This window comes from Tricharina praecox (assembly GCF_024521635.1).
Source record: "Tricharina praecox strain CBS 144465 chromosome Unknown BZA05scaffold_6, whole genome shotgun sequence".
Lineage (NCBI taxonomy): Eukaryota > Fungi > Ascomycota > Pezizomycetes > Pezizales > Pyronemataceae > Tricharina > Tricharina praecox.
This window is the reverse complement of record NW_026250408.1, coordinates 407775-424079: the sequence shown is the minus strand read 5'-3', so window position 1 is coordinate 424079 and position 16305 is coordinate 407775. Positions and strand designations below refer to the sequence as shown.

The 16305-nt window shown below is 52.9% G+C and overlaps 4 protein-coding genes across 4 annotated transcripts; 2 read left to right on the top strand and 2 right to left on the bottom strand.

Moving 5' to 3' along the window:
* Positions 1-3: 3 nt before the first annotated feature.
* On the top strand, positions 4-3722 carry BZA05DRAFT_233932 (Nrap protein). The gene is made up of 4 exons (XM_051479839.1): positions 4-398; positions 459-656; positions 711-1490; positions 1548-3722. The coding sequence occupies exons 1-4, from the start codon at positions 105-107 to the stop codon at positions 3627-3629; spliced, it is 3354 nt and encodes a 1117-aa protein (XP_051341529.1). The 5' UTR covers positions 4-104; the 3' UTR covers positions 3630-3722.
* A 337-nt stretch (positions 3723-4059) lies between these two features.
* Positions 4060-8323, bottom strand: BZA05DRAFT_390910 (uncharacterized protein). Its single transcript, XM_051482929.1, has 3 exons — positions 5635-8323; positions 4414-5578; positions 4060-4331 (listed from the first exon to the last, which is right to left on the bottom strand). Exons 1-3 carry the CDS (start codon positions 8131-8133, stop codon positions 4096-4098), a joined length of 3900 nt encoding a protein of 1299 aa, XP_051341528.1. The 5' UTR covers positions 8134-8323; the 3' UTR covers positions 4060-4095.
* A 3257-nt stretch (positions 8324-11580) lies between these two features.
* Positions 11581-13201, top strand: BZA05DRAFT_233898 (ubiquitin carboxyl-terminal hydrolase). The gene is made up of 4 exons (XM_051479838.1): positions 11581-11973; positions 12037-12234; positions 12369-12547; positions 12604-13201. Exons 1-4 carry the CDS (start codon positions 11797-11799, stop codon positions 13079-13081), a joined length of 1032 nt encoding a protein of 343 aa, XP_051341527.1. The 5' UTR covers positions 11581-11796; the 3' UTR covers positions 13082-13201.
* Positions 13202-13698: 497 nt separating this feature from the next.
* BZA05DRAFT_390905 (cystathionine gamma-synthase-like protein) lies at positions 13699-16025 on the bottom strand. Its single transcript, XM_051482928.1, has 6 exons — positions 15843-16025; positions 15685-15779; positions 14895-15626; positions 14505-14840; positions 14256-14446; positions 13699-14186 (listed from the first exon to the last, which is right to left on the bottom strand). Exons 1-6 carry the CDS (start codon positions 15888-15890, stop codon positions 13843-13845), a joined length of 1746 nt encoding a protein of 581 aa, XP_051341526.1. The 5' UTR covers positions 15891-16025; the 3' UTR covers positions 13699-13842.
* Positions 16026-16305: the final 280 nt, after the last annotated feature.

Below are 16305 nucleotides of genomic sequence, written 5' to 3'. Positions count from 1 at the left end.
GTAGATCACGTGCGAATAACATAGCGCGATAGTTTATCTCGAATTCCGTTAAATTTTCTACACTGGTAGCCATCCCACTCGCCATACGAACAAACAACCATACAATGTCACCGATCGCAAAACGCCGGAGAACCGACATGGAAGAAACCTCTGGAGACGAAAAAGCCCTGCGACAGGCACAGAAGAAACATGCGGCGGCGCAGCACAAGACGCAGTTGACGGCACAGGCGGTTGGCGAGATGTACAGCTACAAGAGCAATGTGTTCCGGATGGAGACCGAGGAGATGTTGAGTGAGGTTGCGTTCAATTACGGGAGCAAGCGCATGGCTTCCGTAGAGAAGACGCTGCATCAACTGAAGGACCTGGTTGATGCGATTCCCGAGAGGAGCGGACTGAAGGTTCGTTCTTTCGCTACGATTGGATCTTGGGTTTATGAGGGCGCTGACGGATGAGAGTAGATTGCGGAGGTTGAGGCAGAAATGAAGAAGCGCAACATCAATATTCCGTTCCCAGAATCCAAGCCGGCGAAGGATGCGCAGTACCAGTTTTCGTTCGCGAAGCCGTCATATGTCAATGTTACCGGCAGTTATGCGCTCAAAACGGTGATCAAGCAGAAGGAGGGTCTTTCAATAGATCTAGTTCTTTCAATGCCATCTGTACAGCGCCCTTGGTTGAAATTATGAAGCTTGGTGCTGATGGTCATGACGCAGGAAATGTTTCAAGAAAAAGACTACATGAACTATCGATACTTCCACAAGCGCGCATATTATTTAGCCGTCGTCGCAAGTGCCCTCGCCGACTCGAAAGAACTGAGGGGGTTAAAGATGGAGTATAGTTTCATGAACGGTGACCAGCTGAAGCCGATTCTCGTCGTCTCACCTGGCAGCGAAGCAGGGTCCGACGCAAAGTCCCTCAAATGGTCTATCAACATTATTCCTTCCGCACCGTCAAATATCTTCCCCGCCGGAAAGCTGTATCCACTCAAGAATTGTGTGCGGCCGCAGCAGGCTGCCGATGCCCCCGCTAAGGCGACGAGTGCGCCCGTCTTCGACCCTACTCCTGTCTACAATGCTTCGCTTGCTGCCGATATGACCTATTTCCCGTACCTGGCACTGCTGCATTCTAGCTCATCTACATGCGCGGCGTTCACTGATGCGTGCGTACTGGGACGGGTATGGTTAAGACAACGAGGTTTTGGGGGTGCCGTGAGCAAAGGCGGGTTTGGACATTTTGAGTGGGCGGTCATAATGGCCTTCCTTCTGAAAGGCGGCGGGACTAAGGGTCATGCGCTGTTGGCTGCTGGTTACAGTAACTACCAAATGTTCAAGGCAATGCTGCAGTTTTTGGCCGGGAGGAATCTGTCGATTGATCCCCTGGTCTTTGGAACGACTGAGAGTGTGAAGAAGGCGGGCTCGAAGGCTCCGGTACTCTTTGATGGGGAGCGTGGGGTTAATGTGCTGTATAAGATGACGCCGTGGAGTTATGAAATGGTTAGTTCACAGACAAGCACTCGGGTTTTTCTTTGCTAATTCTGATGCTTTGGACAGCTGCGACACGAAGCAGAGCGTACTCTGGAATGCCTCAATAATACCACATTGTCTGATCAGTTCGAGGTTGTCTTTTTGCAGAAGGCGGATGAACCTTGCTACAAGTTCGACGTCGTTGCACGTCTTCCCTTTCCGTCAGAAGCAGAGCTTGCTGGTCACGTATCTGTGACGGCGATAAGCCTCGGCAGGGAAGTGGACTATGCCCAGCGGATCTATAACGTTTTAAAGGAAGGTCTTACCGATCGTGCCTCGCTGATCCACCTCTCGCTCCCTAGCGAAAGATCCTTCGCAATCAAGGGCACCCCACAAGCGGATATTTCGTCCGGCAAGATCACTATTGGACTTCTCCTAAACCCCCAGAATGTCTCGCGAACAATCGACCGCGGTCCATCCCCTGAGGAGAAGAAGAAAGCTGCAGCTTTCCGCATGTTCTGGGGCCCCAAGGCAGAACTTCGACGGTTCCCGGACGGCAGCATCATCGAGAGTGTCACCTGGCCCAAGTCGAAAGTACCAGTGTACCAGCAAATCATCTCTCACATCTTCACTCGGCATTTCGATGTGGAGTTGGTAGAGCATCTGGAGTTCGTTGGCAATGCGTTTAATCACATACTTGACGGCGGTGAGCAGGTCACATTGTTCCAGCCCGTCTATGACGCCTTCGATACGTTGGATAGAGACCTGAAGAGCTTGACCGGAATTCCGCTTGCCATGCGGCACGTTTCTGCAGCCGCACCTGCTCTTCGTGCTGCTACCGTCGACATCCCCATGACGCCGGACCACCCGCTCATGGAACCCGCCGACGTCGTGGTGCAATTCGAATCCTCTAGTAGATGGCCCGACGACCTTGTCGCCATCCAAAAGACCAAGGCCTCTTTTTTGATCCAAATGGGACGCCTGCTCGAGGAAAAGAAGCCTGACCAACTCATAACCCGCGTCGGCCTGGAGAATGAAACCGCCGAAATAATGAATTACGCCTTCCTGGACGTGATCTACCTCTCCGGACCATCCTTCCGTATTCGCATCTACCACGACCGTGAAGCGACTCTCCTTGAGAACCGGAGCAAAGACCCAAGTCTCTCTCCACGCTCTAAAGACGCTGCCATCGCCGCCCTGGCCGCGCATCGCCGAACATTCGTCCTCGCCCCCCGCCACACCGACGGAATCCGGCAGCTAACCCACCGCTTCCCTCTCCTCTCCCCCACTATCCGCCTCCTCAAGAGGTGGTTCTCCTCGCAACTCCTGACGCCTCACGTCACCGAAGAATTCATCGAACTCCTCGCTGCCCGCAGCTTCCTTTACCCATTTCCCAATTCCGTGCCCGCAAGTGTGCTTACCGGCTTCCTTCGCACTATCGGCTTCCTCGCCCGGTGGGACTGGCGCACCGACCCACTAATCCTCGATATCTCCTCCACGGACGGCCTGAAGTCCGAGGACTTCACCAAGATCCGCGAGAACTTTACAAACACCCGCACGCACACCGACCCGGCGATGAACCACGTCGCGATGTGGGTAGCCAGCAACCACGATCGCGAGCACTCGCTATGGACCACCGGCAACCGGCCGGCCAAGGTCGTCGCCGCGCGCATCACCGCCCTGGCCCGCGCGGCCCGAAGCCACCTTGACGGTAAGATCCTCTTCTCGCCGGAAACAGCCGAGTTCGACTTCGTACTCGATCTCAACCCGCGCTTCGTCCGCGGTAGCGGCGTGAAGAAGTCCTCCTCCTCCACCACAAAATTCAAGAATCTGGAGCAGTCGGGCGAGGTCACCGCCGAGGACCTGGGCCGTCTCGGCTTTGATCCCGTGGGCGCTTTTGTCGAGGAGATATCCACGCTGTACAGCGGTACGGTGATATTCTTCTCCTCGCCGTCGTGGCCGGTGGTCGGGGGCGTGTGGGCGCCGAGTACGGCCAGGAAGTGGAAGGCGGAGCTGGGGTACTCGTCGATTCCTGTTGCAGCGAAGAAAGCGCAGGAGGAGCAGGAGGACGGCGATGTCCAGGTGAAATTGAACAAGGACGCGATTCTGAATGAAATCGCTAGGATCGGCGGGGAGTTGGTTTCGAGGGTCGTGGTTAATAGGGCTTGATTGCTGTAAATATGTAGTTGGATGTTCAAATATAGAACGGTGGTAAATGGATGAGCCGGTTGCTCGTGATTCAGAAGTATTCATTGTTTTGCACATACTTCTACAAACCATTTCCGCGTACTTATTGTGACGATGGTCGTCCTGGAAAACACCCATAGCACTCGTCAATAGGAATAGGAATACACGTGCAGCACGATACCTATCAGGTCGATTCAGGCCTGAACTTCCTTAACCACAATAATGAACCCCAAAAGAAGTACCAATAAACATAAGTAGTAACGCGAAGGTAAAGAAAGCAACAGAGTAACAGTAATTGTAATGAAAATAAAGCAAATCAAAACCACTTTAACGCCGTCGTCCATTCATGCCTCCTCCCCTTTCCCCCACCTTCCCTACACCTTCCCTACACTCTACTATTACAAATCACCCCCTTCTTCTTCTTCTTCTTCTTCTTTTTCTTCCTTTTCTATCCCGACTTCCTAGCGCTAGATGGAGGATATGAGCAGTACCGATCCTCGATCGAAGTGACTTCATACGTTCCCTCCAGACTGGCAAACATGCTGTACGTGTAGTCGTCGGCCATGCGGGTGTGGCTCTCGAGGACGCGCGGCTTCTGGCCCTTCTTGTAGATTGCGCTACGGGTGTAGGTGAAGGTGAAAGGCGGGGTGCCGTAGAAGCGGAATGTGATTTCAGCTTGGTCACCTGTCGTTGTTGTGTTAGTTGATGAGGATAGGAAATAAAAAGGGAGGGGGGAGGAGAGGAGAGGGTATGTAGTTAGACGTACCTTGAGGAATTCCCTTAATGACAGCTTCTCCCTCGCTGATCCTGACGGAGGGCACTTCGTGGATGGTGCGTTGGAGGTCGACGGCTACCTGGCAGTCGCTGGCACTATCCTGCAACCCGGTGATGGTGAAGTTTCCTGGGCGCTCGGCAACACGGACGAACGAGGAGGGCTGATTGGCAGCCAGCATCGTCTCGCCGTTCCATTTGTACTGGACTGCGAATGGCGGGAGACCGGCAAGTGTGTATGCGATACGCTCTCCCACACAGTAGTCTTTGCGTTGGTCGGAGGGAGAGATGGTGGGCATGTCCGCGACAGCGACCGTCACGTGCGGGCCGTCGTCCATTCTACGGGAACAGCCGCGCGCATCCTTGACTTTGTGGATGGTCACTGTGTGGTCGCCGAGGGTGAGGACGTGCGAGGGTATCTTGAAGTCGTAGAAGTTGGAGTCGATCAGCGGAAGGTGTACTATATCCTTCTTACCCGTGTTGTGATGCTTGATGTGAACGGTAAGTGCGAACGGAGCAAGTCCCGTAAGCTGAATAGGAATGATGCTATCCTCTCCGGCAACAGCCGAGTCCAGGCAGTACTTGTACACTTTGTTGGGGTTCAAGAACGTGGTAGATGGACGGGGGTAGACTGTCTGTTGTAAAACAATCGGTGCCGGTATGTTGCGATCCCGTGGGTCATCGTAGAGTCCATCAGCAAGGCGGTTGAACTTGTACTCGTGCAGACCAGACTTGTGAGTCTCCAGTCGGACAGTGGCAGTCGACAATCCAGCGACCAGCCTATCATCAGTCTTCTCGAGTTGACGTTTAGTACCCTCAGGACGGTAGCTCCGTTGGTAGTCCACAGTAAACGGCGGCTGACCAATGAATGCAAGCTCGACTGCATCCTCATCGCCCTCGCATACCTCCTTCCGGACAAAGATACCATCCTTCTGGGTGATTGAACTGGACGGTGGCAGTCGGACTTTGGGTCTCTCGATGATAGATACCGTGAACTTGTCGTTTGGCGGGGTGACAGCACCAGGGCATTCACTATCGCGAACGTCCTCAATCTGGTAAGTACCAACTTTGGTAACCTGGTACTGAGTGTTGGCACTGTCGAATCGGAGTTCTTCTGCCGGAGTATCGGTTTCGAGGTTTTTGATTTTGATGAACCAAGGCTAAATGATTATTAGGATACGATAGTTCTCGCGAGTGGTTTCATTGGACGACTTACAGCTTCACCACTCAAGCGGAGCGGGATCTTGACGGTCTTGCCTTCGAGAGCACGGATCGACATCTTGCCCTCGTGGGGGGAGAACTGAGCCTTGGGCCTCTGGAAGCGTACGCTAACCTTGGCCTCCGACTCCAAAAACACTTTGCATCCGTTCTGATCTTCTACCGAAGTCAAAGCCAAAGAATGCTCACCACCAGTCGTAAGAGGAGGCGTCTTGATCTTGTAAATCGGCGAAGTGATGTCCTTCTCGGAATACCGGACCCTTCTTCCATTGTGGATGAGATCGTACTGGAGGTTCCAAGGTGCATCGCCGACCATCTTAACCTCGAATTCCACCGGCTCGTCGATACAAGCTGTCCTCTTTGCGGTCGGGTTGATAAAGTGTGCACCAGCAGTTGGCTTGACGGCCTGCTCCACACGGTATAAAGCAGGATTGAGCTTAATGCCCCCGTAGTTCTTGTCATCCAGACTAAAGAATTCGTAGGTGTAGTTGCCGGGGTCCTCCGGCGTGAAACGTTCCTGGTGTCTCGTCCTATCAATCCGAAGGGTCCTAACCTCTGCGGTGCCCTTGTCCTTGATGAGACGGTACTGAAGACTGAACGGCGGTGAACCGACAAGAGTAAGGTCGATATTGAGTCCGACTGAGGATTTGGTGCACTTGTCCAAAATCTCATCGTGTTCCATCGTCATTGAAGGCTCCGGTGGAGTCACCACGAGACAAGAAGCTGGTTCGTACACGTCGCCAGTACAGTAAGCGCTCGAGGCCTGGCGCAAACTGTAAAGTCCAGGCTCCTTGACCATGACCAAGTCCGATGGACTCTTCCAAGTGTATTCTAGGATTTGAGCATCTGGCGCATGCTCAGACGCGGAACCAAGCTTGCTCTGCGGTGTAAAGGCGACCTTGAAGTTATAGGGCGCATCGGAACCCCTGGTATCGAGTTTGACGGGAAGGGCACCCTTAGAGCCCCTCGGAACTTGCAGCGGATTCTTGAGGTCGCAATTACCGAACCGCACCGACGGTCGTTCGTGAACAACCAGCTTGTGCCCAAGGCCGGCCATATCAGTCGACTTCGGAAGCCACGAATCTCCCTCCTCTTGATGGGCCTTGTAGTCTATCAGATTACCACATCCGTCAGTGACCTGGTCGATTTCATACAGCCAATCGCCAGTCGAGGTCATCGAATCGTTGAGAGCAACATCGAGGGTCTCGCGTTTGCCCCAGGATGTAAGGTCTTCGTAACCTCGTTCGCGAAGATGCCCTTCAAGGCGAGGGTTGTTCAAAAGTGGTGACTCGTAGTTTTCCGGATGAATTCTGCCAACGCTAAGGGTAGTCGCTTTGCCCTTAACGACACGGCTATAGGTGACGGAAAGGGGAGCTAGTCCCTCCAGTTGAATGGACAGATCCGACATATCGTGCTTGCACACATCTTTCTTTGCTCCGGGCGTGGTCTTGATCTTGGCCTGGGGACACTTCACGACGAGCGCATAGGCATCCTGAATACGTACGTCGAGTTCAGAGACGTCCCTGACCTTCGTGAGGCGGTAAAGACCGGGGGTTTTAATGGTGTAGGGAAGATAACGTAGATCCGGTTCATCCTCGCGCGGTGCTTGTTTTATGAGTCTCTTGATTTCCTTCGGCTGGAGATCCATGATATCCACGTGGCCGGTGTCAAGGTCGGCCCTTGTGAGCTGGATTTTGATCGGAGTGGTTCCATTGATCTTGATGGGAACGGTGATGACCGGCGATGAAGGGCCCAAACAGAAGCAGTTCCCGTCCGGATTCAGCTTGGCGGCGCCCTCAGGTAGGATATGCACCGTGTACTTTCCCATGATGTGAGTGTCGTTATAGATGATGTCGTTCCATTTCACACGTCTCTCCGATATGGAGAGTTCGCGATCGTAGACGAGTTTCCACAGGCTCGAAAACACGGCAATGATTGGCGCGCCGGAGACATGAGGAAGTAAGAGATCGACCAAGGCGAGCCACATGATGATGGAGAGGGTAGCAGAAGGATCAAATCGCAGCCACGGTATTCTCAAGTAAGGCAGGTTCCAAAAGAAAAGCGCATCGGCGAACCACCATTTCAGGCAGAACCAGAGCGTCGTGATATCCCCTTCGTCGGCCCAAAGTCGCGAAATGTCGTACAACTTCCATGCCTGGAGCAAACCGAATATTCCGACCACGTATAGTCTTTGCGTGGGCGTGTCGATGATGTTTGTTGGGATCAGGGTATCATTCTCTCCGACGACTGGCTGGACCACCGCAGAGGGTATCGTCGTTGACGGCGGTGTTGTCGTCGTTGTCGTCGTCGATGTCGGTGTCGTCGTCGCGGCGGTATTCGCCTGTGTTCCTAACGCCCCTGTTCGTCGCTGCGGTTGATTGCCGAACGGTCTTTGAGGAGGAGGGGGAGGAGGGCGAGAACGAAGAGCGGTAGGATGTGGAGATTCGGGAAATGACGATGGAAACCGTGGGGTTTCCTGGGGATTGTTGTTGCTCATCTTCCTAGGCCATTCACACGCAGCGCAGAGGAAGGGTGGAGTAGGGACGAACGAGTTTGCTGAGGATCAGGAGACAGAGTGAGCTTGTCTTCGTGGATGGAGGATGTGTTGTCGTGTCGTGTCGTGAAGGCGGCGGTAGTAGTTCAACAGATCTCACGCCGTCATGCAGCTAGCAAAAGGGAGACGCGAGTGTGCAATTTTTGTGGTGGGCACGTGGATTTTGCCGGGATAGATAACAACGACAGCATGGCCTGTCTATTTGGAGGAAGTCGAGTCGAGTAGGAGAGTGCGAACCATTCCACTCTGAAATATTCTTCCCGAACACCACTGGAGAAAAGTGAGAAGTATTTACAGCAGTCCCGCTCCATTCCCCATCATATGCCTGGTTGGTTGGTGGACTCGGCTGTCCTGAGCAAGGCTAACCCAACCTTTCCGAGGCTGAGCGTGACAGCATGGTGAACCGTGAACATGGTGTTTTCCAACTCTCGGGTTCTTAACATTCACTGCGGAGATAAGATACGTTCGGGACAGAAACCAAGTTGTATTCAGCCTCTTCTCTAGTATCAATGTTGTTCGATGATACAGATGGCAGGATACCTACAAGAATGTGGCCCATTAAGACCAACTCGAGAAGACAGGTGCTGAGAGGATATACTCACGTCAAGGAGGCCGAAAGGTGGGTCCGCTTCCATGCACGGCCTCCCTCATCACTGAAAGCCGAGACTCTCATCCAACAAGCAATCTGCGACAACGCCGCAGGATTACCATGAAGCCCTATCACTCGCATGTGGCGGTCTTTCCTATGCAGTGGCATTTCTAGGTATTGCGTGTGCGGAGGGTGTGGACAATGAGCGCGATCATGTTTTCCTTTGTAAAATTGGCTGGTGAGCAGTGGCACAGCAACGGGCCGTGGTGGTAGAACTTTCTCTCCATCCGGCGGAGCTGGCAGGAAAGGTTGAGTTTGTAGTCGCCATCGTCTACCGGCACTCTAGTAAGGCCGTATGCAACAATAAATTGATGTTTATTCCCTCTCTCTGCCACTGGCAGACGAGTGAGTATGGCCAAATAAAAAAGCTGCTGGCGGACGAGGCCACCTATCGACAACTTCTACATACGAGATCGGCCTATGCCGTGGTTTTGGTCGTTTCTTGCCTATTGCGATTGATCTTCAAGTGATGGGAACCTGAAGTGTTGGATTCTAGGAAGGACTCAAAGGAATCCCGGTTGAATGAAGCTGGAATACAAAGAGCCTCTTTATACGTGCTTACCAATAGAAGCCAGTGTCAACTGTTGTCCAGCAGTTGCCAGGCAATCAATCTACGTCAAGACAATTTCCTCTGCTGTATCTCGGAACTGGGTAGCTCTTGATCCGATAAAGAAGAAGCCTCAGAGAATCTCAAAGAATGTCCGCATCTAGAATGAGAGCGGGTGAGGGCAGAGTAAATATAAAGCATGCGAAGGTAGAAGCATTTCGCCCTCCGCACGGTAGAAGAATAGAGCTTTGGAAATCTTCGGAGAGCACAAATGGGGCTCTATCCGTTGGTATGAAGTTGTAACTACAGTAGCAAAAAGTGGGGTGCGATTACTACCTGAAAAATACCAGGGTTATCGCAATACTAAAGAACTAACAGGTTTTTACTTAACCCGTATTTTTACTTTTTTTTTAAAAAAAACAGACATCACGTATTTTCACATAGAAAAAAGGACTACCATCTTTCCCACACCATGTATCAAAATATAATACGTCTACTACAGATCACGAGAGTTATTCAGTGTTGCAGTCACATTTGCATATAATACGTAAATATAAAATCTACATAGTTCTAGAATCATATGGTAAACAAAACTGCCTATTGGGTTAACTTCAATGGTACTGCGTGATCGTCACCGGATGTCTGCGATATCTCTACTAAAAGACTTCCGTGCTTGCAGAAATCTGTGCTCACCAGTACCATAGAGTCCGTACAATGCGATCTTTTGGAGTACCATGGGGCTTCGTCCGTCTAGTCCGTCCTGGGCTAGGGATACCTCAGACAGGGTGGGGGAATGACTCGTCACCGAGCAGGAAGGACTAGTCACTAAATTGGGAATGACTAGCCACCGAGTGGGAATGACTCTGGTCATCGGGTGGGAGTGACTAGTCGATGAGTGGGAATGACTCTAGTCACCGGCGCCAGTATTGCATATATGGCCCCCAGGCGGCAGCAGTACTGCCTCCACTGCAGCGCGAGGGGGGTCGGCGGGTGAAATCGAATGTGGTTAGTAGTGGGCCTCAACGTTGGCGGGCATGGCGGGCATGGCGGGGCCGACCGAGTGCGGAGGAGGGGTACTTAAGCTGGGTCCCGCGGCGTTTCTTCTTCTTCTTCTTCTTTCTTGTTCATCTCCTACAGAATAGACGGTCAACCCCCCCTCCTCCACCCCCCCCTCCTTTGCTCGCCGGCAGTCTTTGAACTCACTTCCTTCTTCTGCTTCTTCTTATTCCTTTTTTCATCATCACAACTCCCCCCCGGAACTCCCCCCCACAACTCCTCCTCCCCCCACAACTCCTCCCCTCGCCGCAACTACTACTGCTACTCCCACCGCAACTGTGGGGAGGGTATCGGTGGTTGGCAGATGCTTCGATTGGAAGCACGAGCCGCCTACAGTAATCAGTAGTAGCAGTAGTAGTAGTAGTAGTAGTAATAGTAGTAGTAATGGTGGTAGTAGTACCTGAAAACTGCCAGAATGTCGTACATTTTTGCTTGCGCACAACACGTCTTACCCACAATACGTATTTTTTGAAGCCAAAGGGTTTCTATGGATTTCTCTTGTGGTTGTAGTTTTACTACAGTCCAGGGACCATTTGGTTGACATGACAACGGTGCTCTCTGCACTACGTTGTTGTGCATACAAGGTAGTTTCCTGGTATGTCTCTGGTATTCCCGACACCACGTAAGATTTTGCGTCTGGAAGAATTGCAGTGGCTCTTCCCACTTTTTGGTATGCATATCTTTACAACCCTACGTAAAGATTTTCGATACCGTAGAGCTTGGACTATGGGAAGAAAGGAATAAAAAAATATATCTGTATTTTCGGAAAACTGCTAGGTTTTTACCTATACGGCGGTTCTACTCATGACCTGCGGAAGGAGTCGCACCCCACTTTTTGCTACTGTATTTCCCGATAGACAGTTTGTTTCCTCGTACGTTCGACTTATAGATCATGGCGTGCACGCCTCCGTATACATAGAATCTCGCTACAAGGTATATGGAAATCTCGGTACGGACGTAGTCACGTACAAATCCGACTGACGTGAGGCTCTGCTACTAAGGGCACTAACCGAGCCCTATTGGCGGATTTGGGGTCTTGGCATGAGCTATTGCGAAAGCCACAGTCGCGGACTATGAAGTCTTGGCATGCAGTAGGTAGTGCGCTCTACTGCACGACCCGCGTCGCCCCACGTCTCCCGTTCCAACTCAATCCACAACTCTAAAGAAGCTTCAGTTCACAATCCCAGTTTCACTTTCCCCCACAACTTTCGGCCACATTTCTTTAATCTACTACTTCCTTCACCACCGACGACTTCCTTCACCACCGACGACTCACTTCATCGCCGACGACTCACTTTGTCACCGCCAACCCTTTTCGTCCAGCCGACTCAACCTTTCGACCCAATACTATCAGATGACAATGGCTCCAACCAAACGCAAGGCTTCCCATATGTCTAGTGCTAAACCAAACAAAAAGACCAGTGCTGCGCTTCCCGCAGTGTCACAATCCACCGCTTCGTCAACTGAAGAGAAGGTTGATGGAGAGGTTACGGAGGAGTGGCCTGGTTGGGCTCCTGTCGAGAGCGAGCCGGTAAGTATATCGCTCTCCGCAAGTGATATACTATTTTCGAATATATCTAACGTCGATATGCAGGCTATTTTCACCGAGTTGATCAAAGAGTTCGGTGTTAAGGGAGTCGTCGTACAAGATGTTTACAGTACTGATGAGGATACTATGCGCGGTTTCGTCAATGCCCATGGAATCATCTTCTTGTTTCGTCACAGGGACAACGAGGAGGTTGAAGGGGATATCGAGACGACTTGTCCGGAGGGTGTTTGGTTCGCCAATCAAGTAAGTGCATCCCCGCCGAAAAGAGTCGCGCAGACATTGGGCCCCTCTGCCTCTCCTATAAAAGCCCTCAAATCCCCCACCACAACCACTTCTCTTCCTTTACACTTCACACTTCAAATACTTACGGCCAATAGATCGTCGAAAACGCCTGCGCATCGCTTGCGATGCTCAATATCCTCGCCAACTCAACCGCCGAACTCGGCGCAACGCTCTCAGCGTTCAAGGAGTTCGCGGCTCCTCTGACACCTCCCATGAAGGGACTCGCTGTTGCCAACAATCCCCATTTGCGCAACATCCACAACTCCTTCGCCAGGTAAGAACCCCCCACGCTGATCTCCAAAGTTCTTCAGCCACTAACAACATCAACAGGCAGTCTGAATGCCGGGACCTCGACATCTTGCTCACAGAGCAGGTCAAGACGCGGCCGTTCATGACTGCTGCCAAGCCCAAATCCAAAGGGAAGGGCTCAAAGAAGAAGCAGGCGAAGGAGGAGGAGGAGGAGGAGGAGGACTACGACGACGACGGCCCTGCGTTTCACTACGTCGCCTACGTCCACATCAACGGCGCCCTCTACGAGCTCGATGGGCTCCAGAAGCGGCCTGTGCGCGTGTGCAACTGCCCCCAGAGCGAGTGGACCGTTCAAGTTGGCTCCACCGTCCGCGAGAGGATGCGTCGTTACCCCAAGGAGCGCACGTTCAATCTTCTCTCGGTCGGACCGGAGACCGGGGTGGATGTCGACGAGGACTTCGTGGAAATCGCGAGGAGGCGCAAGGTCGATTGGGAGGCGTTTGTCCACAGGGCGCTTACCATCCTGGGTACAAAGAAGATCGCCCAGCAAAAGCTTTGATCTGAGATATCTGAAGATGTCGAAGTCGGGCGACAGTATGGTGTGTTTCTCTTCGTCCCCTCGGTTTGCTCGGCTTCTGGGGAGTCGGAGTTTTTTCTTTACTTTTCGACTTCGGGTTGGGGTTTCGGGTTTTTGGGTCGGTTTCCATTGGCGGTGGTGTTTGGAGATGGCCCTTTTCCTGGTTTTTTTCTTTCCTGGTTTTTTCTTTCTTTTTCGCTCTGGCTTCCTACTCGGTAAGGTCTACGACCAGCAGGATGGGATAAAGTCAGGGCGGTTTAATAATTTGATTTGTTGGTTTCTTGTTCTCTTCATCTTTCTGGAGGTTTTTCTTCTTTTTTCTGGCGTTTTGTAGTTGTATCTGTACCATGGCGTATACGGGGGGCGCTGGGGGCGTTGGGGAGTAACGGGGTTCATTTCATTTCACATTTCAATTCACATTCACGGGCTACCAGTATCTTGAGGAAATTGGGGAGCTCTTCTGAGTCATTACGATGGCGCTGGGGGGAGGGGGGGGTACCGGAGTTTCATTTCACATCTCAATTCACGTTCACGGAGAGGGGGTATCACTATGATGCCGACTTTCGCAGTGACCATCGAGAATCGACGGGTGATGAGCTGGGTAGACATCTATAATTCCACGGAAGCACATGGTCTTCATGCCGGTATCATATCCAATCCAGACCCCGAGTGATGATTCCAAAGTCTATTTGCACAAGATATCTATCTGCCCCCCTCATCTCCGCTTCTACTCTCTCTACTCCCTACACCACCGCCACCAACGCCTCCAACGCCCCCCCAAAGATCCCCACCAGGGCCTCCGTATCCTCGAGTCCCACGGAGACCCTTACGAGATTCGCCTCGACACCATACTGTGCAGCCCATTCGAGTTCACCATAGTGAGCCAGGATCGTGTACGGCGAAGTGAGCGTAAAATTAGTGCCCAGACTCGGACCCTTCGCCGTATCGATAACGTCAAAGAAGCGCACGGCATCCTCCATCGAAAAGAATGTCACGCTCAGCAGGCCGCCGTAGCCGCCGTCGGGGCAGCGGCAGGCGTCGTAGAATGACCGCGTGGGAGAGAATTTCGGGTAGTAGACGCGTTTGACTAAGTGGATGGGTTAGTGGGGTTGGTGGGGGGCAGTGCAGGGGATGAGGAGGGGCGGGATGGACACACTCTTGGGGTGGTTGACCAGCAAAGTGCTCACGGCTTCGGCGTTGATGTTGATTCGCTCGATGCGGGACACAAAGTCCCGGCTGTTGCGCTCGAGGAAGAGCGCGTCTTCGCCCCAGAAGTTGTCTTCGTACGTGGCGTCGAGGGATTTCTTCAGTCGTGCGTAGTAGGGACCTTTGGGGTTAAGGACCAGGCTGGGGGATCTGTCAGTGCGTGCATGCCACAGGAGGAGGGAGAGGGCGGAGAGCGTACCTTCCGCCCATAACATTGCTATCCCCACTGAACACCTTAGTCAAGCTACTGGCAACGATATCCGCAAACGGCAGGACATGTACATTGAGCGGGTTGCCGACGGTCTCGTCGATCACCACGGCGAAATCGTAGGTGTCGGCGAGCTTTCGGATTCGCTGGAGGTCCGGGGACATGAGGAGGGGGTTTCCCGGGAACTCGCAGAATAGCGCCAGCACCCGCTCACCGGATTGGAGTTTGCTTTCGAGATCGTCGAGGTCTTCCGAGGAGCCGTGGCCGTAGAAGTGACAACCCGGACCGAACTTTTGGAGGATCTTGAGGGTGTCTATGTACGGGAAACTAGTGCACAGTCAGTTGTAGAGGCCCGCGGAAGGGAGGAAGAAGATGATATACCCGTAGCAAACGCTCTTCCTCGGCTCGATTGTCTCCATCAACAGCTGGTGAGAGTTGAAGATGGCACTCATACCCGTAGGGAAGAGGTACACATCCTCCTCCGTGAACCCATCGACATCTCTACCACCCTCCCTCGATAGTGCAATCGCATCGCTCAGCGCAACATTGCTCCTCAAGGTTCCGGCAATCCTTCTCCTAACCGCCAACTTTGCATTCGCCACAAACTCCACCCCCAAGTTCCTGCCAAACCTCTCCTCGACGAACCGGGACGTATCTTCCGTTGGCGAGATCCTCCCACCAGCACCTTTATCCGCCGCAACCTTTGAGTATCTCTTCGGCCCCTTCGCTGGACGTTGCGAGAGCTCATCTGGAAGTCCCTTCTCAACCAACACACCCTCCTCCAGTTCCTGCTGACAGAACTCCGCGCGGCGCGATGACACGCCGTCGCCCGAGTGCTGCCAGAACTGCTTCGCGACCTTGAAATCCGGCGCGGGGAAGAACACTGCCGAGAGGCCGGAGATGATCGTCGTGCGGGTAGCGCCGGTGACTCGGGGCGTGAACTCGACGATGCGGACCGACGGCGGCGTTAGCGTCGCGGTGTGCTGCTTCAAGAAGCGGTTGCAGCGGTGGGCAATATGGGCGGAGGGAAAGAGCATACAGTCCTCTCCGGGACGTCCGTGGCTCGCGAGGATCGACGATGAGAGCTTCTGGATGCTCTTGTGGATGAAGAACCTACAACTCTTCCCATCAGCAACCGCCTCCACCCACCCACTCGAAGTATCAATCGCACCTGGGGTATCCAGTCTGCATCTTATCGAATACCCACGCCTCTCCTTCTTCATACGCGACATTCGCCTTCCATGTGGGCAACGACACGCTGACCGCCTACGCACGCACGTACAGTCAAAAACCGATCCAGTCATTCATACGAAGGGAGAAAAAACGAACATGCGGCGTATCCTCCGGTATCGAGGAACCAACTTCGCCAGTCATCATGATAGCTTCGGCCTGTTGATGGTGAGAAGGACTTGGTTTGGATCCGGATCTCCATCGTTCATAGCTAGCGGCGTGCGAACATGTGGGGTGGGAAGAATCTTGGTGGGGTAAGCCGTAGGGTCCATGCAACCGATGTTTACTAAGCTCGGTCTGCGACGAGTGCTGGAGTGTGATGCCAAGCCATATGTGGTCAATCGATGCGGAACGAGGAACGGTAACTACGGCTGCATACTTGACACACGACACTCGCAGTGCTGGCAAGCTGGGCTAGCAGCATGGATTTGCTCCCTGTTGACGTGTTGCCGGACAAGCGCCAGCGGCACAGCCAGAGCCCCCTCCTATCTGATCATTTTCCACCTCTTGACGGGGAGTTGCAGGGCAGAAGTCGTACGGTACTTTGAAGCCAACTGTCAAC

Coding starts and splice junctions, on each gene's coding strand:
- BZA05DRAFT_233932 (XM_051479839.1), top strand. CDS start 105: ATGTCACCGATCGCAAAACGCCGGAGAACCGACATGGAAGAAACCTCT. Junction 399..458: donor CCGAGAGGAGCGGACTGAAG/GTTCGTTCTTTC, acceptor GGATGAGAGTAG/ATTGCGGAGGTTGAGGCAGA. Junction 657..710: donor TAGTTCTTTCAATGCCATCT/GTACAGCGCCCT, acceptor GTCATGACGCAG/GAAATGTTTCAAGAAAAAGA.
- BZA05DRAFT_390910 (XM_051482929.1), bottom strand. CDS start 8,133: ATGAGCAACAACAATCCCCAGGAAACCCCACGGTTTCCATCGTCATTT. Junction 5,579..5,634: donor TCCGCTTGAGTGGTGAAGCT/GTAAGTCGTCCA, acceptor ATAATCATTTAG/CCTTGGTTCATCAAAATCAA. Junction 4,332..4,413: donor CATTAAGGGAATTCCTCAAG/GTACGTCTAACT, acceptor CAACAACGACAG/GTGACCAAGCTGAAATCACA.
- BZA05DRAFT_233898 (XM_051479838.1), top strand. CDS start 11,797: ATGACAATGGCTCCAACCAAACGCAAGGCTTCCCATATGTCTAGTGCT. Junction 11,974..12,036: donor CTCCTGTCGAGAGCGAGCCG/GTAAGTATATCG, acceptor GTCGATATGCAG/GCTATTTTCACCGAGTTGAT. Junction 12,548..12,603: donor ATCCACAACTCCTTCGCCAG/GTAAGAACCCCC, acceptor CAACATCAACAG/GCAGTCTGAATGCCGGGACC.
- BZA05DRAFT_390905 (XM_051482928.1), bottom strand. CDS start 15,890: ATGATGACTGGCGAAGTTGGTTCCTCGATACCGGAGGATACGCCGCAT. Junction 14,841..14,894: donor AGGAAGAGCGTTTGCTACGG/GTATATCATCTT, acceptor ACTGTGCACTAG/TTTCCCGTACATAGACACCC. Junction 14,447..14,504: donor AGCAATGTTATGGGCGGAAG/GTACGCTCTCCG, acceptor CAGATCCCCCAG/CCTGGTCCTTAACCCCAAAG.